The following is a 21,665-nucleotide window of genomic DNA, read 5'->3' as shown; positions in this document are numbered from 1 at the left end:
GGTGGCGTATAATATGGTAAAGGTAGATTTCATTTACTGCCTTTTTTATTGCTCAAGATTTGGGCTGATTAAAACTTCGGATCACTGCAATTGTTCTGGTGTAGAAGGTTTTCCTTTTTAACTCCTGGCCCAGCGGCGACGGTCATTCTGTAGGATTAGCTGCACTTGGGAGTTTGTTTCCTTAATCTATTTGGGATATTCAGGCAGGGACATGCTGGCAAGGAACAGAGAGCAGAAGGGGATAGGTGGCGTTGAGGTTATCTGAAAAGAAAAGAGAGGAGGCTTTTGATTCTAGCCATCTTTCAGACAGGGCCCTTGCAGCTCACACACCACAGGAGAAGCTAAAATAAACATTCCACATTGTCCTTTCCCCTTGGCCAGATGATCCTTCTGGAGATTTTTATTTTTATTTAAATTGTTTCTTATTTCACAACCCCTGAGAAGAGAAAAGAAGTGGAGAAATCCTTCTTTACATTTTTCCAGACACCCCAAATAAACTTGAAGCGCTTAATCCAGGTGGCATTTATTTCTGAAGGGCTGAAGCCTGAAGCTCGAATTCCACGGTGGACCTACTTCACTTTAGAAACAGTTGGATCAAACTCTGTTGCATTAATTTCAATGGAATTAGGCCAGCATAAAGGAAGTTTACCCCTGCTGACTGCCATATATCCTTAGGGCTTGTAGTAGCTGTAAAAGTAAGAAAAGAAATGGTTCACCGCTACACGCATTCTTCAGTACATCTGCTTTTAACTGCCCTTTATAAAATAACTTAAGACTCCTGTCTTGCTAGAGCCCTCACAGTTAGTAAAAAGAAGCCAAAAGCTAGTCAACTATTATTACATAATGAGCCACCATATTACAGATGAGAAGCTACTTCTTTTATCACTAGTCTGCGTGATAGAAAAAGCCAAATGAATTGTAAGGCTATACAGTATGTAGAAAAACAAAAGGCAATTGGTGTAAAGTAGATCATGGAGTAAGTTTGGCAAAAACCCACATGTCAGCACTTCTTGCTAGCTGTAATATGTTGTTTTTGTGGGTTACTGCGCTTTTGAGTTTTGGCCTATTGAGAGAAAGCCAACTGCTTTCTGATCCCCCCCCCCAAACTTGCAGCATTTTTCTTTTCTTTTGCAGAACCTCTTTGAAACATTCTTTTGACCCATAACCATTTTTCCAAACCCAAAATTGGCACGCTACTCTAAAGTTAATATGGTTTAATAAAATGCACTGCTGAGGGTTGAGTGTATTTGTGTAATGTCTAAAGTCTCATGCACAGCGATGTTCTCCAGTGTCCCAGCTTAACCTTCAGAAATCTATAGCAAAAGATCCATTTCTGCTGCAGATACTATGCAAAGCTCAGGGGCAATGCCCTCTACTTTACAGGCTGGTCACATCCAAGCACCTTGCATTCTGCATTTGACAATGATTGCTAATGGGCTATTCAACGAAAGTATTTGCTTGTTCACAGGGAACAGGGCATGATAAATGTCCAGCAAGCTTGCGGCCTCCTTCAGCTTTTCAAATGCAGACTGGTGCATATTTATGGAAGGCAAATCACAAAAGAAGCAGCTGAATTACTCTGGCCTTACCCTTTCTGTTGGAACAAGGGTTAAAGTGATTAAAGAAATAATGCAAGAACCAATGTCATTTGTTTGCTAACGATTATCCAACATTTAGCTTTCGAACCTACCTGTCATGTCACATTTCAGAAACATCACAGATAAAACTGTGCACATTTAATACTGCATAGGAGAAGAGGAAATTGTTTATAGAGTGCTGCCTGTGCAGTAGCCATTAAGCAGGCTTCTTTATGTCATCCCCTTTTGAAAGCAAGTGTGGATGCAAATCTTAACATTGTACTTACCTGTATACATGTCTTCAAGTGCAGTACATGAAATTTTGCAGCTGGGAGATAGTGCTTTCTGTTTCAAAGCATTTTCACAACACACAAAGGAAGCCATTAGCACTTGATCTGTTGCTGTAACTAATTTTTCTCTTAAAAGCAGCAAATTTGTGTGGCACTACTTTGCCCATTTCCTTCTTTTAAAACAAACAAACCCATAAATTGAGACTGTTTTACATTAAGGGCCCACGGAATAACTCTGCACCCTGGACATGCCATCATTTTAATGATACCGAATTATGTTCCCATTGCATTCCTCTGAGGTCAGTGGAAATCTGGGTCTAACTCAGTTTTGGAGACAGTATATTGTAGCAGTCAATTTACCTTTTGCTTTGCAATCCAAATGTTTTGTCAGTTTCAGTAGGAATGGTTTGACTCCAAATATAGAAATATTTATAAAATATAAGTGTTTACACACATGTGTTGTGTGAAAGGCCACAATTCAGGCATCTACCATTTGGATTATGACCCCCCCCCCCCGTAGTACATACCCCTCTGAACTATTGAGTACCCAAGAGTCATAAAAAGGTAAAGGTAAAGGGACCCCTGACCATTAGGTCCAGTCGTGACTGACTCTGGGGTTGCGTGCTCATCTCGCATTATTGGCCGAGGGAGCTGGCGTATAGCTTCCAGGTCATGTGGCCAGCATGACAAAGCCGCTTCTGGCAAACCAGAGCAGCACGTGGAAACGCCGTTTACCTTCCCGCTATAGCGGTTCCTATTTATCTACTTGCACTTTGACGTGCTTTCAAACTGCTAGGTTGGCAGGAGCTGGGACCAAGCAGCGGGAGCTCACCCCGTCGCAGGGATTCGAACCGCCGACCTTCTGATCAGCAAGGCCTAGGCTCAGTGGTTTAGCCTAGAGTCATACAGCAGTATAATAAATGCATTTCCATACTTGCATTGAAATTAATGTGAAGCTTGGATTGAAGTGACTCTGGTCATGATGGTGTTGAAAGATTAAGGGTCTGCAGCATGCGATGGGTGATGCGATGAAGCATTGCTATGCTTAAATGTACCCTCCAGCCCATCCACATTGGGTCTTCACCGTATCAGGTGTTTAAACTTAGATTGCACAGGTTGCTTTTGTCCGATCTCTGAGAGCACTTTAGGTTATCCAATCCATTTAAAGAAAAATTATCATTAACACATTGTTACATCATTTTCCAAAAGACATGCGTAGTTAAGTCCTCAAGTCAGCTCCCATTAGAATAATTGGAAATACATTAGGAGTTGGGTTAAAAACAGAAAAGAAAAGCTGGATCAGTGCCTAAAAAGTTTACAGTATTTAAGGAGTTGAAATTCAGTTTCCTGCAACTGTTGCAATTTATTTTACAGGAGTTATAACATAGCTAATATGTAGTATAAAGTAGCCAGTTTAACTAAAAAGAGAACTAGAGTGGATTTGATAAATGGTGCAGTATCCATGTCCTGTATAGTGTGTCTACACTAAGATTACAGCAGAGGAAACATTGCGAACATTGCTGCAGATTCTCCCTTTGCTTGCTTTCCGTAGAAGTGCAACACAACACCTGGACATCTTTGACCTGTATCTAGTGGTAACAGTTAGAAGGTAGCAGGGTGAGTAGAGCAGTGAAGGTTTGTTTTTATTTCTAGTCAAGTGTACCTGCGTGGCTGCCTCGTTTTGGTGGACCTTTACAGTGTAACGTGTAAACAAAACATACACGTAGCAGACTTGACTAATTAATGTTTAACCTGGCAGCAGCAAAATGCCATATTTTAAAGTTTGAAAAAAGTTGCCTTCCTATAGCTGCTTCTTGCCCAGAATGAACTCTATAAAGACTGATGGGTTTATTTTTCCTCATTGTGCCCGAAGAGTTTAAACAACACATGCGAAACTGCAGAGCTATTAAAAGGAATAGACAAGAATAAACCCCAGGGTCACATCCTCTAGGATCTTCCAGCTATCAGTGTCAAGTTTGTGCTGCATTATTAATACTTGGTTAATAAATCACATTGGACTGATGACCCTTCTTCTGAAGCTGTGGGGGAAGGTTACAGATAACTGCCAGCTTGACTTCTGTTTAAAAATTGTGTGTGCCCTTTTAGAATTAGAGATGCTTTGGAACACACCATTCTATTCTGGATATAGAAACTCTTGCCAATTGTGGGAGCGGAACAGCCAGATGTGTCCAGAACGTCTTGTATTCAGCAAAATCCAATGCCTCGAAATGAGACTTAAGTCCATCCTGGTAGTTGTCTACAGTAATTCAATAACAAATTGGGATGTATGTATTTTTATATAGCATTATTGATGGGGCCCATGAGGCCTTCACCTGGCACCCGCATTGCCTCTTAGCACCCCCTCCACTAATGAAAAGTGTACAGTTAAAGGTGGAGGTTGGAAGAGTGAAGTTCTCTTCCACCTCTTTCTAGGCACATTTTCATGATACCAGATCAAGCTTTAACCCGGATCTCATGGGGAAGTAAAGCATGTGTACATGCAGTTTCTCTTTTTCTATCTGTTGTTGTTGTTGTTGTTGTTGTTGTTGTTGTTGTTGTTGTTGTTGTTGCTGTGATCTGCAGGTATACAGGGAGAGAATTCACCAGAGGGGGTGTTGCCTACAGGACTCAAATCAAATTTTGCAAGGCATGCTTATACTGTATACCAGGCATCCCCAAACTGCGGCCCTCCAGATGTTTTGGACTACAATTCCCATCTTCCCCGACCACTGGTCCTGTTAGCTAGGGGTCATGGGAGTTGTAGGCCAAAACATCTGGAGGGCCGCAGTTTGGGGATGCCTGCTGTATATTTACCCCCTTTTCGCCACTACTTGAGGCAGCTTGAATGGATAACTGACAGCATTGTGAAATGTTGCAACATAAGCAAGAAATGACCTGCGGAGCATCCCATCTAAATTTGGCACAAGGCTGGAGGGGAGGAATATTTTTTAGCCAGGCAGGCCAGACTGTTGTCTTCCCAACCCTTCATGGGCCAAGTTTGACAAGTGGGAGGAGCTGCTCACCCGTCAAATCACCCAACACCACAATGACATCAGGCAGCAGGTTTTTGCCCACAGCTTGTTCAAAGCTTGTTCAAAGCACAGGGCAAGGTTGCACTTTGTGAGTTACTTCTGAAGGCTTCTTCAGAAGCCTCTCTCAAAGCACGACTCAAACACATTGATTTTTTTGGTATATATTTCAACAACCCAAAGTTTGAGAGTGAGGAGCATAGATGTAAAGGTGGAGTGTCATGGTTAAGTTGGCTGTTCTGCTGAAGAGCACTTCAATTCTTTATGCACATTGTCTCTAGAAAATGACATTGCAAGGAAGCTCTCGGAGAATGAATCTGTAGGTGAGCAGCTTGCTAGAAAAACCAGAAAAAGAGTATTTTTGTAAGCGTGTTTCATGTTACATGAGATAATTCAGTAGAGCACGTTTAATTGAAATTGGAGATGTAGTAGTTACATTTTAAAAAAAAAAGTGGTGATCTGTCGTGGAACAATCCCACTGAACTGTGGTTACCCAGACCTTGATGCTGATTGTGAAGGGGCCCCCGTAACAATTCAGGGCCTCCAAAATGTAGGCCCACCGCTGAAGTTAGGTAGGAGTGACTTAGCAAAATGGCATAATGGGCCAAATAGAGAGACTTGGTGGGCTGAAAGTTCCCTTAGCCCTGGTATAGGGGAATGCATTGGGGGGGGGATACAATTGGTGCACAAATGCAGTGAATATCTGCTTGGGCATGGAGGTTTCCTCTGGTGCAGAATTCCATGCTGACCGAAATGTTTTGCCCATGATACCTTTGATGAGTCTTAACCATGCTGGGGCGAAGGCAAAAACCACCAAGATCCTCTTGTGGTATGCCCCCTCCCATTTCCTATTGTGCAGAGTGATTCTCTTCACCACAAGCCCACTGCTCTTACCAGAGGTCTCAGAGGCAGGAAAGGTCTCCTCTCGCTTCTGTAAATCGCAACATGGTGAAATGTCCTTTGGTTTCAAGTTACTTCATTTCACAGACAACTCTTGAGAGAAGGGTTTCTTTTCGTGGATCCTTCGTGGCATTGGAAGCGACTGAGTTTGTGAACCCTAGGACCCTTGTGTCCATTTCTCGATTACCCAGCCATGCGCCACGGGGAGGCTATGCCATGCCATTTTGCCAGTGGGAGTTCTTGCTGCTTTAGCAGGACAGTCGTTCTGCCGAGCGCCAGCTCACAATGCCAGCATAATGTCACCAGCTGTGATGTGCTGCTGCAGGAGCTATTGGGCCTCGCCCTAAACACACATTTGGCATGGAAAAGGGTGAGCAAACAAATCGACTTCGTTTTGCAACAAGCTAGCACAGTTCACTCCCGAATGTCAAAACCTTCATTAAAGCTTACCTGCTTTGGCAAGTGGGGTTCAAGGAGTCTGGGCAGTCCTGTATTTAAATCTGCACATTGCTGTACTGCTGGCTCTCATTGAGTGAGGTCTACTTCGGCTGGTGCTTACCATCTGTTTAAGTGGTGCCCAAGCAGCGGTTGATTTGTATGCCTCAGTGGGCAAAAGTGCCATTTGGCATTAGCATCACCTTGACTCCTGCGAGGGGCTCTGCCGTCCTTTTGCGACTTCTGTCCACACTCCAGTTGTTTTCTTCACATTTAATTAATTTTCAGTTTTGTTTCAGGAGCAGTCTGGTTTAGTCATTCTACTGAGCTTAACCTTTATCTCTCTCTCCCCCCCCCCCCTATTTCTTTTCTCAAGGTAATTCTAGATTTTATTAGTGAGCTGAGCAGGGAAAATCATGTTGGCTGGCAAGGCAGCCAAGCTGTGCGAGAGAGGGGTTTTTGTTTTAGCAGCACAATCCTATGCTGGAAGTTGAGTTCACACCATGAGCACCTCATTGCAAGCAGCAACAGTCGCCTGATTGTTGACACTTGTCAACTGCATGGGCAAAAACATTTCACCTGTTGCCATCATCATCATCATCATCATTATTAGTATTAGTATTTATTAAATTTATTAAATCTGTATACAGTTGTATCTCGGCTCCCAAACAATCGAAAACCAGAAGTGAGTGTTTGAGCAATCTTTCGGAATCCGAACAGCTGGTGGGGCTTCCGATTTGGAAGTCGGAACGTTTCTGTCCTATCAACTAACTGCTCCCCTAACAAAAGTTCTGCCCCCCCATAAGATTCTGGCTACACCCATGGGTGACCCCACCTGCCTTTCAAACTTAGCCCACAGAGACTGTGGGAGGGGGATAGGTTAAGCCTACTGGCCAAATTCTGTTCCTTACACTGGCCCACACACAGCATAGGCTTTTATCACCCAAATGCAAAGCACCACACACCTGTGTCCAGAAGCACAACTCCCGTGCCTGAGTCACTGCCTAATTTGGCTCACGCCCTTGGGAGAGATGGTTCCAGATAAACACTTGGCAAAACGGGAGGAGTAAAAAAATAGGCTCAGCAGAAGGTTTTTCCGGTGGACCCAATTCTCTTCTCCCTCACCCACACACAGCAGATGTGAAGCCATTGTTTTCATTAGCCCTGGCCTGTGTGCAATAATGAACTGACTTTGTCCTTTTTGAGCCACCCTAACTGGGCATCGCAAGGATTCCATATTGGACAAGTCTTCAGTGAGAGTATACTCCGATGGCCTCAAATGTTTTTGTCATTCATTTTTGGCTTCTAGCAGTCTACAGTGTTAAATATATTCTGGGTGCATCTGTAGGTAGGTTCTTGGTGTTTTAGGTGTACACTTCCGCTGTTTTATATGTACAGTGGTACCTCGGTTTAAGAACGATTTGGTTAACAAACTCCGCAAAACCGGAAACTGTGTCCTGGTTTGAGAACTTTACCTCGGTCTAAGAATGGAATCTGAATGGTGTAAGGGCACCGGTGGTGGAGGTCTCATTAGGGAAAGCACACCTTGGTTTAAGAATGGTTTTGGTTTAAGAACGGACTTCCGGAACGGATCAAGTTCGTAAACTGAGGTACCACTGTACAGTACACCTAAAAATTTTAAAAATGGTTTCTTGTCAGAGTACTTGGGAAGCCGCACACGAAAAATCAAATGGAGGTTTGTGTTTTTCCTGTGTGTGAAGCACCAATCTTGGGTCCCACCCAACTATGCAGCCCAAACTGCGATGTGCTTGCTTGTATATTAGGTGTGTCTCAGTGCCTAACACAGCACCACGGGATACAAGGTGAATTGTGAATTGCTGGTGTGTTCCATGGTTTATAGATGCCGAGTTATAATAAACACCATGTTCTTTCTTTATTTTCACTTTTACAGACAACCTTTTTGTTCCATCTTCAATCCTTTTCACATTTCTTCTGCCAAAGTTGTAGTAGATTCCCTGACTAGGAAAATGGATTAGATCAAGATTGCACATGAGGGATTTAGATTTGGTTTTCTTTTGGCTCTTTCCTAACAAATCTTCCCTACAGTGTTTTTTTATATAAAAAAAAGTTGACGATGGATGAACAGTTTGAATGGGAATACTTTGACACAAAGATGTTTGGGAACTCTACATGTAAATTCTAAAATTTACTTGAAATGGATTGGGGGTTGATTCATTCACTTTATATGCACATTCTCAATTACCTCAGGAGATCTGCATGATGAGTACCCTTCTTCGGGTAAAAAGAAGCTTGATTTCCATACTGGCTGAACCCTGCAATTTTAATTTTTTTTTTTTGAGGCTTGTGACAGTGTGTATCTTTTGGGCCTAGTATTCACAAGTGTGGTATGACGAGGTGACTGCAATAATCAGTTTGCATAGGAGCAGGGGAAAGTAAATTTTGGTGTGAATTGGCCTCAACTGCTGACATTGCCATTGTTTATAAATGACTGGGCTACACATCCCAGCTTGAAAACAAGTGTGCTTAAGGAAGCTTGTGGTTTCTTCACCTAGGCACAAACCACATGCTCTCTCTCTCTCTCTCAAGGAACAGCAAAACCAGTATCTCTTCTGACACATAGTCAGCGCTTGAACATTCCAGCCAAAGGACAAGGGAGTCGCCACCTTCTTTTGTTATTGCTGTGTGACTCAGAACAAGACTGCACAGGTGCTGACAAATTGTAATTAAGAGGAAGGAGTCTCAAAACTTTTTAAGGGTTGTCTCCTTACACTCTTATGTCTTGAAAAGGGGATTTCTGAATAAGGGACGCTGAGCTTCTGCTAGACTGCCACAGTCTTGTTGCATTGTCTCTACCAGCTTGGGCTTGTGATTTATTGTGCCCTTTAAAAAGTGCACTCTGGCAGATACCAGCTGGTCTCTCTGCAAGCTTGGAAAGAGCTGAAATTCAGAACTTTTGAAAAGAGGTGCTTGCTAGGCTCACTCCCCACTCTCTCTGCTTACACACTTAAATCTTTTTCCTGCTTCCCAGATTGCAGAGCTCCCACTACAATTCTCTTAGGGTCTCTCTCTCTCTCTCTCTCTCTCTCTCTCTCTCTCTCTCTCTCTCTCTCTCTATATATATATATATATATATATGCAGCAAGCTATGGTGCAGAGTATTTTTATTTTATTTTAGGTATTGGCAAATTTGCTGCCATTAATAAGACAGAATAGCCATAAAACGATCTGTGCCGTATATTTTGAATAGTGTGCATGCGAACACATGCTGCGCTTTTATGCAGCATCGAGCTCTTCCTGTATCTTGTGGCTACAAAACAGAATGTCAGTCTTTATATTGAAAGGGAGTCTGCTTTCATTGCAGCGGAGGTTCGGTTGCACAGTGCTGTAGGCAGTGAAATTTAATATTATTGTGACTTGTTTAGCAATTTTAGGATGACAGAAGGAAATGGATTAAGTTTAAATATAAAGGCACACATGGCTTTTGTCAAATGGAATCCGAGGTTACTTACGGAGGGAGTGACTTCTTTCCCATTGTCAGTATGAATTAGTAGTTTGCAAATAACCAGCCACTAGATGGTAGATTCAATGTATTTTTTGTTCTTGTAAAAAAAAAAAAGGTTTACAGAGGCATGGCCACACATACAGATCTGACAGTGAAGTTACAGTTCAGAGCTGTTGAACTAGTTTGGTACTGTAGGCTTTCAGAATTTGGGTTTCTCATTGTGCACTTGCATAAAAATATTTTTGTTTGTTTGCCACTATATAAAGACCAGGCTTTGGGGGGGGGGGGGGTTAGCTATATGACTCTGCAAATGCAGCCTTGTGGCCTCCCAGCGCATTGTCTCCTTGCTATGCCTTTCTTTCCGTAACTATAACAAACCACCCTCATCTGTTTTGCCTTGGAAATGTCCGAAAGTAGGTTTGCCTGAATTAACAGGAAAGACCCCCAAGTGCGGATGTGCCTATACAAAGGCAGGTGATTTCTGTTTAACCCCCGAGTCACTGACTTGTTCTGTAGCTGCTTGAAATGAATTGACTCGCTATCCCTACGGTTTGCATCTTTGGTAATTTGGTAAACACAGTGTTTGACAGCCTATTCCTGTGTGGACCTACAGCTCTGTTGCCCTCTTGTTATCTTGCTGGTATTTAGAACTGTGCATTCATGCTCAAACCTGTTCTAATGTTAAAAGTGCAAAAGGGGGCAGTAAAGTGCTATCCAGAAAATGCTATCTTTTTGAAGAGTGGGTATGTGCTTGTTTTTTTTATTGCAGATACTCATTTTACTCTCAATTTGTTATCTCAGTTATTCATTGGTTTGTTATTTTAGGGGACACTTTCTTGCATTTAGTGCTTTTTAAGTGTGGTGGATGTTTGTTTGCAAAAGACTTACCACTTTTAACAATAAATGCAGTGGCGGGGAATGGTACTTCAGCTCCTGCGTGAAGTTGCTTTGCTCTTTTATTTCTTTCCTCTTTTTGCAAACAGCCAGAACTCTTCCGTACACACATGCGTCTGACAAAGTGCTTTTGCAAAGAGCTTCAATCAGTTAACAGTTTCTCTTATGTGTGCTGTACTTCCAGCACTGTATTCCTATGGAAACTGTGTCCTCCCTCCTCCCCCCACAAAAGGGGGGGGGGAGAACGTTGAGAATTGGGGCTGAGATGGGATGTGGAGAAGTAAAATGTGGAGTGGGGTCAAGGAGTCAAGTGTTGGGCTCTTGGCCAGAGGTGCATGCATGATTCATCAAGAAGTGGAAGGAATGAGCATCTAATTGCCCTGCATTTACCAATTACTTTTTCCATCTGCGCATTCTGTGGGCCAGTTCATCTCTATAAGGACATGCCCATGATTTTACTAAAGGTGTACTATGTATGTATTTGTATACGTATCTGTAAGGTAAAAAAATAAGTACTGGCATATACATATAAAGGTATGATTCCCTATCCCCACCTGCAGAGCAGGCAGATACTGTACAATATTATAGTGTGGTCTTCAGCAGTGAATTCTGGGGATTGTAGCTTCCTGCTGTGTCGATTGGTGGTTTTCTGATGGTGGCATGAGTCCACTGCAGTTGACAAGATTCATATAGCTAAAAATAGAATATTCATCATATCCATAAAGCATTTTTTTTCATTTAGTAGACCAAAAAAAGAAAGAAAGAAAAAAGAGGCTGCTGCGCATTAGCTGGTTCTTTGTGGGAGCTGAAATTGATTTAGCAAATGGAACAAAGCTCTCTATTGCGACAAGTACTTACAGCATTCCAGTAATTGCTCAGCACAATATTGCAAAAATAATAAATAATAAAATGAGAATAGTTGTGATGTTACTGTGTAAGGAGGTCATTTGTAAACGTACCATTTATAACTCATCATTTTTAGCTAAAGCAGGCTGTCCCTGCCACCCACTAAATGATGCGTGAACTACATACCTCCCAATTCACATTCTTTTAAATGTTAGATACCCAACATAAAACAGTCTTGGCTATATGAGAGTAGTGCAGGTGGGACAAGATTCTGTATACAGTGGTACCTCAGGTTACAGACGCTTCAGGTTACAGGCTCTGCAAACCCAGAAATAGTATCTTGGGTTAAGAACTTTGCTTCAGGATGAGAACAGAAATCGCGCAGCGGCAGCGGGAGGCCCCATTAGCTAAAGTGGCACTTCAGGTTAAGAATGGTTTCAGGTTAAGAAAGGACCTCCAGAACGAATTAAGTTCTTAACCCGAGGTTCCACTAGTTTTTCATTTAGGAAAAGCTCTCAGCAAATGAGACTCTTGCAGTGGGAAGATCATTAAACATGCTGCATTGCTGCCAGTCTCTAGGCTCAAATTCATGTGTCAAAAGTATTGCATGAAGCTTTAGCCTCTGCTCATGTTTTATACAGTACATTTTCCTGCAATGTGCATTTAAAGAAATGTATTTCCTTTCTTACATTTAGCAAGTAAACAAGAGGTGGTTTACTAAACACTGTCTGTCAGTTGTAACCTCTTGGATGTAAACTAACCATTTGGCCCAGTTCATTTCAGTGTCTTGATGGTGGAAGACCCTGCATAGTGTAAGTTCGGTTGTCAATATCCGCCTAGCAAAATGGGCTTATGAAGAACCTTTAGTGCAAAGTACTGCTGCACAGAACTTGTGGGAGGAATAGGCGAGTGACATGGTAATATTTTTCACGTATGATGATAAAAATATCCTTGAGCTGCGCTGCGCTTGCTTGTATACCCACGTGAATGTGTTAATGTGGGATCAAGAACACATCTTGAAATAGGATGTGCATTTGTAGCCAGCCAATGCCTCTCCATACCTCCATCCTTATTTCAGACATCGTGACAAATCAGTGTATCGTGATGTTTAGCTGGTGATATATCACAATGTTGAAAACCAGATATCGCCCAGCCCTATGTATCTGGGATTGCCTTGGCGATGAAACATTTCATAAAAATGCATAAAGGAAGTTCAGTAACCATGGGAACTAGAAAACACTGGACGAGGCAGAGTACACCTAAACAGTTGGGGATTTTTAAAAAAAAGTCATTTGGAAAGAGAGATTACAGAAGAGTTGAGGCATGTATGAATGGGGTAACTGTGCCCCTGAAGGACCAGGTGTGCAGCCTGGGAGTCATTTTGGACTCACAGCTGTCCATGGAGGTGCAGGTCAATTCTGTGTCCAGGGCAGCTGTTTATCAGCTCCTTCTGGTACGCGGGCTGAGACCCTACCTGCCCGCGGACTGTCTCACCAGAGTGATGCATGCTCTAGTTATCTCTCGCTTGGACTACTGCAATGCGCTGTATGTGGGGCTACCTTTGAAGGTGACCTGGAAACTACAATTAATCCAGAATGCGGCAGCTAGACTGGTGACTGGGAGCGGCTGCCGAGACCACATAACACCGGTCCTGAAAGACCTACTGTACATTGGTTCCCAGCACGTTTCCGAGCACAATTCAAAGTGTTGGTGCTGACCTTTAATGCCCTAAACTGCCTCGGTCCAGTATACCTGAAGGAGCGTCTCCACTCCCATCAGACACTGAGGTCCAGCGCCGAGGGCCTTCTGGCAGTTCCCTCTCTACGAGAAGCCAAGTTGCAGGGAACCAAGCAGAGGGCCTTCTCGGTAGTGGCACCCACCCTGTGGAAAGACCTCCCACCAGAGGTCAAAGAGAACAACAATTACCAGACCTTTAGAAGGCATCTTAAGGCAGCCCTGTTTAGGGAAGCTTTTAATGTTTGATGGATTTCTGTATTTTAATGTTTTGTTGGAAGCCGCCCAGAGTGGCTGGGGTAGAAATAATTTATGATGATGATGATGATGATGATGATGATGTACAGATGCAGCATCTGTACTGTATTGGAAGCCCTCCTACTCCTGTGGCAAATGATACACATGGGTTGTTTTCTGCTATTTCATGTTTCTCATATAATACGTATATTACTTGGCATCCTGACACGGTAGATGAACAGCCTTCCCACACAAGGTAATATAGCATATGAAATGGATCCCACATGGACTTCCTATTTCGTACATTATGTCATCTGTGTGACTGAGGTGCCCGGTGTTCTTCCACCAGATGAAACTCCCAAGCAATGGATTCCCCCGTTACATAATTTCTGGCCGACAGGTTTTCAAACATTTTTTTTACACTAAATTACCTCTTCCCCTGAAGAACAGCTTTTGCACGTTTGAAATGTATTTGGAATCGTGGACTGAATATCTTTTGTATGCACGCATAGGAGCCTGTTGTCCTCTTTTCATAATTCTAGGCATCACTGCATTTCATTTATAATGAGCGAGCATCGTATGTTTGAAATGTCACCATTCAGACTCACATTTGGGGAGTAAAACAAGGAGGCTTTTCTTTTCTTTTTTCTTTTTTAAAGGAATGAAAACAACTTGACATCTGTTTCTGAAGCTTGTGTATTTCATGTTCAAATTGCTTGCCCCAGTGCTTCGGCATAGAAGCTGGCTATGCGTTGGCAAAGGGTGCCATCAGTCTGTACCTCTTGGCTGCTGGAATGGTTCCTAGCAGCCATATGCAGCTCCATATTTTCTGTTGCAGGAGCCACGAGAAGGGCAAATAAGGCAGACAAAGGGAGATTAAAACTAATTTTGTTCATCAGCTCCATCTGGTTCTGTACGCCAGACCTAAAAGTAATATGTTCTCTGTCTCCCCTTATCTTGCATCTATCACGTGATTAACAGCGCACCATTTGCTTGTTTGTGCCCTGTTTAATTTCAATGGGGTTCTTCTTTGAATGTAAATCTGCGGTGAGAATGAACAGTGAAGCGGCTGGAGGTTTTGCATTTGGATTTGCCGCTTTGCATTGCATACCTTTGCTCTGGAAGATAACCCGACAGCTGCAGACATAATGAACCTACCCTTACTGTGCAGCTTTCAGCTGAACCCTTTAGAGGACGTGGCCTTGCCATCATTGGTCTGGTACCAGGTGTGGGTTTGGGGGGACTTTTGCTCTTGTTATTTACAGTTCTGTTTGAACCAAAGCTTTTTAGTTAGCCACAGCACTGCCACCTCCTGCACCTTTCTCAAAGTGTCGGAATCTGACTGGATTGTGGATATGTAAAATCTCTAAATGCTGCATGTCCCACACAGAGATGGTGGCACTATTACATCAGCAGCCTCTGCTCCATGAATGCAAAACGTCACAGAATACTTAACGCCACAGTCCATAAATAATTAAGCCTTGCTTTAAGGTGAATCAGAAGTTGTGGTCATTCCAGTTAAGATAGTAAAATCATTTAAAAATATTTACACTCCGCCTTTCCAAAACAGCTCAAGGCTACCCGAAAAGCAAGAGAGAAAAGGAATACTAAAGATAAGTGAATGAATGAGACAGATCAATTAAAAGTACAATACATTTGAGGTCTTGTAGAAGCTAAACAGAAAGATACATCCATAAGACCCGTTGTAAAAGCCTGTCAACAAACTCCCCCCCCCCCACTAAAATCACTAACGGCCAAGCCTTTCTACCTTCACAGAGTACCTAAACTTTCTGCCCTATTCAATTGGAGTTTACATAGCTTTCTTATTTCTAAGCTTCCTCATAAATATCTGGACAGCCTCTTCTTGCCTCTATAATCCTGCACCTTGTAAATTAATATGTAGTTTTTGAAGTAAAATGGCTGCAGAGCAAGTGACTTAAGGAAACAATAAACATCCACACCTTTTTCTTCGTGTATCTTTTAAAGAATACATTTTAAAATATATTTATTGACTATCAGGCTGTGTTCTTTTTGAATGACTTTTTGAATGACTCTGCCATTCCAGCGGCAATTGTAAGCCCTCTTACCTGAGAGCAAGCCCCTTTTAACTTGGTGGGACTGACTTCCGAGGAAGCATGCACAGGATTGCATAGTCCAAATGTTCTTGGGTGAAGATGCAAAAATAAAATAAAATGGTGATCTCTGCAATCTTTTCAGGCAACCTTAACAGTTTTCAGGCAAGTGGAGATCCATTTCTAGCTCACAAACTCACAATTAAGAGTCTCTGAACCATTGCCACCATCTTATATGCACACACCTTTTTATTTGCATGCTAAGGCAGACAGTCCAAGTGTCCCTATTTTCCAGGGGCAGACCTGGATTTACAGAAGCCGGCCTGGTTTCTGATTTGATCCAGGAATGTCCCGCTTTTCCTTAGGACACACCTGCTTTCATCAGAGAAATGTTGGAGGGTATGCTAAGGCAGTCTTTCCCAACCTGGTGCCACCCATATATTGTAGACCACAACTCCCATCGGCGAGCATGGGAGGGTCAGGTCACCAGGTCAGGGAAGGCCGGGGCAAGTTGTTGGTAGGCATATTTAATCAAGTGCAAGATAACAGGAACCTCTGGTTTAATTATTAAGCTTTCATAATGGAGCAAGCACAAATGTTTGTATGTTTGTGCATATGAGGGAGAAAGATTGCTCGGCATTTTAATGCTAGGTGTTGGATAGGGCCATTCATTTGGAACCAGTCTTCAGAGACATTTTCTATTAAGGAAGATATCTGCAGCAATATGGCTGACAAGAAAGATTTAGGAAGAGGGAAAGGAGGCTTTCAGCTATAGGTATTAGGGGGATATTGTATCCATAGCTCTAAAGAGCAGCTTCCAGGCATTAATTGGAACACATGCATCCAGGCGTGGGGGTGTGGGAGAAAGATTGCAGTGGCCTTTGTTGCTTACGAGAGCGTGTCTTCATTTTGCGGTTGAATCAATATTACAAGCAATCATTTTAATTTTGAAACGTTTATTTTGTTTAAGGCACCACATTAAAATGAAGCCGGTTGCTTGACTGATGAGTAGCCAACTCGACAAGGAATCTGAAATATTTCAGATAACCATTTGATACCAGACAGTGCACACTTTAATGGTTTACGTAGACCTGCCCTAGTTTTAAGGGAAGGCGAAGCTTTTCTTTCCTTTTTTTTAATGAAAGGAATGAGGGAAGGAGATGAGTTGGAAGCCTTCTAAAGGACCGGCAAGCAGAGGGAGGTATTGTGGACAAAAGGAGGTCAGATGTGTATCTATTGCCTGGAAGCTGAAGCAACTGTTGGTTCACTGCCCGTCCATATGGTAGGCTAGGAAAGGGCCAGTCAGTGCCTCTGTTTATAGTAGAAATTGCTCTGTGTAACATTTAATTATCTAGCACATTTATCACATACCTTCCTTCCATCATGCAGCTCATGAGTGGCTTCCCAAGCAGTCTCCCATCCAGGCACTCACCAGACCCAGACCTGCTTAGCTTCAGCAGCAGCATCTGCCCTAGACACTGCCTGTGATATCACTGAAAAGCAACATTAACCCCACCTACACCATTATGAGGGTTATGTGACATTGGAGAAACATAACTTTAATGAGCTTTCTAGGGCGATTGCTTCCATGAGCAAGACTAACATCATAGAATTGTAGAATTGGAAGGGACTGCGAGGGTCCTCTAGCCCAAACCCCTGCAACACAAGAAATCTCAACTAAATCATACATGACAGGTGGCCATCCAACTTCTGCTTTAAAGCCTTTTCGAAGGAGAGTCCACTATCTCTTGTGAGAGTCTGTTCTGCTGTCAAACAACTCTTACTGTCAGGAAGTTCTTCCTGATGTTTAAGTGGAATCTCCTTCCTAATAACTTGAATCCATTGGTTTGGGTCCTGGCCTCCAGTGCAGAAGAAAAGAAGCTTGCTCCATCCTCCATGTGAATATGGTTATCATGGCTCCCCTTTACCAGGTTAAACATACCCAATTCCCTCAACCATTCCCCATAAGACTTGGTTTCTAGGCCTTTGATAATCTTGGTCACCATGCTCTGCACACGTTCTAGCTTGTCAACATCCTTGTAGTGCCTAGAACTGGACACTGGACTCCAGGTGTGGTCTGATAAAGGCAGAATAGAGTGGGGTTATTACTTCCCTTGACCTGGATACTATTCTGTTGAAGCTTTTTTTGCTGCTGCTGCTGCTGCTGCTGCTGCTGCTGCTGCTGCTGCTGCATCACACTGTTGACTCATGCTTAGCTTGTGGTGTACTAAGACCCCTAGATCCTTTTCACTTGTGCTACTGGCAATGCAGGTATCAGACCATATGATGCTTAATACCCACCAACTGAAATTCCCCACTTCGAAGAACATTTCCTTATCATTTCAAAGGATGTTTGCTTTTTACCTCTTTTATTTTAATTTAGGCTGCGTACCCATTACTGTTTACTCTGGTTCCAGTGGACTCCCACTGCTGGTTTTGAAGCCATGTGCACATACGGTGGTGTTAGCCACAATCCATGTCTACCCTGTGGTTTCTTCAGAAATGCTGCTGTTTGATCCATTTCCCCTCAATGGGCTTCCTTCCTAGTTGAAAACAAAAGGCGCATTCACTTTGCAGCTAAGCTGAGGTGTGCACATTTGGGACAGTCATTGTGCGGCGTGCACAGATGACAAGAGCATGTGCAGATGACAGCGTCATGAACAGGAGTTCATTGGAACAAAATAAAAAAAATTCCTTCCAGCAGCACCTTAAAGACCAACTAAGTTTTAATTTTGGTATGAACTTTCGTGTGCATGCACACTTCTTCAGACACCTCTCCTTCTTCGTATCTGAAGAAGTGTGCATGCACACGAAAGCTCATACCAAAATAAAAACTTAGTTGGTCTTTAAGGTGCTGCTGGAAGGATTTTTTAAATTTTGTTTCAACTACGTCAGACCAACACAGCTACCTACCTGTAACTAGGAGTTCATTGGGTGTGTGTGTTGCAGGTCAGGGCCAGCTAATCAGGAAATGTACACTGGGTGAAGACATTCGTAGTGTGCACAGCAATGTGCAAATGTGACTTGAAATGCAGGCAGGGGGAAATTTAAGCCACTAAGATGTGTACAGCCTCAACAGTGGGGTTTGTGTGTGAAAGATAGGTTTTTTGCCTTGTAGCTTCTATCCCATCCATTTCCTTTAGCAACCTAGATGGTTTTGTTTTTTAAAAAACAGTTTTCAAGCTGTATTTTGTTCCCTTTGCTGCCCCCCTTTTAAAAGATTTTTCTGACCAGATCTTTTATCAAGTGTCTTGACATTTTCTCTCCCCCTCCCCAATTCTTTTTAGATTCCATCCTGGACAAGGACTGGTACTATACCCAAAGATCGGAGACAAACTGGATATTATATGCCCGAAGGTGGACTCTAAAACTAGTGGCCAGTATGAATACTATAAGGTCTATATGGTTGATAAAGACCAAGCAGATAGTTGCACTATTAAAAAGGACAACACACCTCTGCTCAACTGTGCCAAGCCTGATCAAGATGTTAAGTTTACCATCAAGTTTCAAGAATTCAGCCCTAACCTCTGGGGACTGGAATTTCAGAGAAACAAAGATTATTACATCATATGTAAGTGAACAATGACTTTTGTTTCCTTCTCCTTCTGTCTTGCTGCTTCTTAATTTATTCATTGTATTCAATCAAGTAAGAAGCTTAAAGGATTTATATTGTTTTCTTTAAAGTATTTTCATGGCAGCTTATTATTAACCAACTCCCTGCTGCTTTAGAGCTTTTTCTTTTTTCTTTTTAAAGGTTCCAGGTTTTCATAGATGTGAGCTGTGTAATTGTGGTAGTAATGCTCGTAATGCAATGTATGGAAAACATGGCCATCTTAATCTGGTTCCAACCCATGTATAGAGGGGTAAGGCACCGCCAGAAACAGCAGTGCCTTGAGTACACATTAGTTTTGTATGTTATTATTTTTTAATGCTACAGTATTGCCCTTCTGAAATGGGGTATGTCAATCACTGCGCATTGAATGGTGAACAGCAATAATTAAGTATAATAGAATACAGTTTTGTGAATCCTAATTTTAAGCAAACATAAGAAGGGGAGGTAGGAGAAATAGCTCAAGATGTGAAGTAATCTTTCTGTGTAGGAAAAAAAAATTAAGAAATTTCTGAAATATCACCTTGGTAGGTAATTCACAAATTGATCATTTACATCAAAAAGTGGGTTTGGTTTCTATTTGCATAATCCTAAGCGTTCTGTCTCTAAAGCTTCAGAGAAACTGGAGACTTACAGCCGCCTTTTCCTTTATGTATGCCTTCCCTTTCAGGGTAAGTCCTATCAAAGCTGGCTTACCTTTTCTTTTTAAAAAACCGAATATACATTTAAGATGCAGTTGGAAATAGCTAAAAATTAAAATGTGCAATTACTTGAAGGTTAATTCACTGATCTCAGTAGGACATTACCAGATAGGTGGGCACTGAATTACAGCACCAATGTGTTGGTCTCATTTCCCCACTCTATTGTTTTGCTTGCAGGAGCCATAGTGAAAGTTAAACAAAGCTCCGAATTATGGCCTCATCTTTGAGTGCAGTCTTAACAGTCCTTCTCTGTTGATGTCTGGGAGGGTTAGAATCAGTGCCGGATTTACATATAAGCTAAACAAGCTATACTGTCTTGGGGGCCTCCCAAAAAATTAAAGGGAAAAATATATAATAAAATATACAGCAACAGTGTTTTGTGTTGTGTAGGCTCCTATGATGTAAGTAATGGGCCCCACCTGCTAGCCTGCTCCCTAAAATATCACTGGTTTGCTCATTGCTATATATAGGATGCCTACATTCTGCATGGACTAGTTGCATGGAAACATGTAGCACACAGCTGCAGACTGCAGGGCAACACAGTTGAATGTAGGTCAAGCTGTTGTACCTGTTATTTAATATTAAATTATTTCACTATTAATATACATCTTCTTAATTCTATTTCACTATTAATATACTTCTTAACTGTATTTCAGTTTGACAATTACATTGATAAAATACATATTTTGTTATGTGCAAATGGCTTTAGATACCTATTAGATCCATAAATTACCATATAGCATATATTTAACACAAAAAAGAGCAACAATTTGTTGTTGACAAAGGACAGCTGGACATATAAAGGGCCCCATTACCTCCAGCAGCTTAAGGCAGGGGTCAGCAAACTTTTTCAGCAGGGGGCCGGTCCACTGTCCCTCAGACCTTGTGGGGGGGGGCGGACTATATTTTGAAAAAAATAATAATGAACGAATTCCTATGCCCCACAAATAACCCAGAGATGCATTTTAAATAAAAGGACACATTCTACTCATGTAAAAACACGCTGATTCCCAGACCATCTGCTGGCTGGATTTAGAAGGCGATTGGGCCGGATCTGGACCCCGGGCCTTAGTTTGCCTACCCATGACTTAGGGCTTCATCAAATCTAAATTTGGCCCTGATTAGAATGGAGCATAGCTGCATCTCTGCCAGCCTTTGCCTTGGGAAAGCAGCATGGCAAATATCCCTGAGGTTGGTCTGGTAGGCGGGTAGCATTTCAGAGCAGAAGTTGGGCTTAGAGCAGGGTTCCTCAAACTAAGGCCCAGGGGCCAGATGCAGCCCGCAAGGCTCATTTATGCAGCCCCCGGTGACGCCCGCTGCCGCCGCCTGCTCTTACCGGCGCAGCACGGCTGCCCACTTCCAGGTCGCCGGGAGCATCAGAAATAGCTTGTGCACATGCGCAAGCGTCATTTATGGTGCTCTTCTGGGCCGGAGGAGGCCCATGAGCATGCGTACAAGCGATTTCCGGTGTTCTGGCAACCTGGAAGTGCACCGAATATTGCGTGTGCGCATGTGTAAGGGTGCACGCTCCCCCACGCTCCGGCCCGCAGCGCGATTGGCACTGGCGGCACCGGCCCTCGGCGAAGTAAGTTTGGGGACCCCTGGCTTAGATGCTGTGGCTCCTATAAATCTGAACATTTCAAATATTTATAATAACTGAAAAAAGATAAAATTGGGCATGGGGAATAGCAATGAAAGTAAATAGCTATTTCAAAGTTACATTCATTCTCCTTGTTTCTAGTAGATTCATTTGTAAATAAGAAACAGGAAAAGAGTCGCAGCAACTTCAGTGTAATTAAAACCTGCAGCAATCAGAGAATTGATGATTTAACGAATGTGGAATATTTAAAAATGTG

The 21,665-nt window shown here is 42.5% G+C and overlaps 1 protein-coding gene across 2 annotated transcripts in view; it reads left to right on the top strand.

Moving 5' to 3' along the window:
• The window catches only part of EFNB2 (ephrin B2), a 53,744-nt gene that overhangs the window by 7,979 nt on the left and 24,100 nt on the right, over positions 1–21,665 (top strand). For both annotated transcript variants that reach the window (XM_035115092.2, XM_035115091.2), the window contains exon 2: positions 18,786–19,069. In XM_035115092.2, the coding sequence (XP_034970983.1) occupies positions 18,786–19,069 (284 nt within the window). The remainder of the gene's footprint in view (positions 1–18,785; positions 19,070–21,665) is intronic.

The sequence above is a fragment of the Zootoca vivipara genome, chromosome 4 (genome assembly GCF_963506605.1).
Source record: "Zootoca vivipara chromosome 4, rZooViv1.1, whole genome shotgun sequence".
Taxonomy (NCBI): Eukaryota; Metazoa; Chordata; class Lepidosauria; order Squamata; family Lacertidae; genus Zootoca; species Zootoca vivipara.
This window is presented reverse-complemented; position numbering and strand designations above follow the sequence as displayed.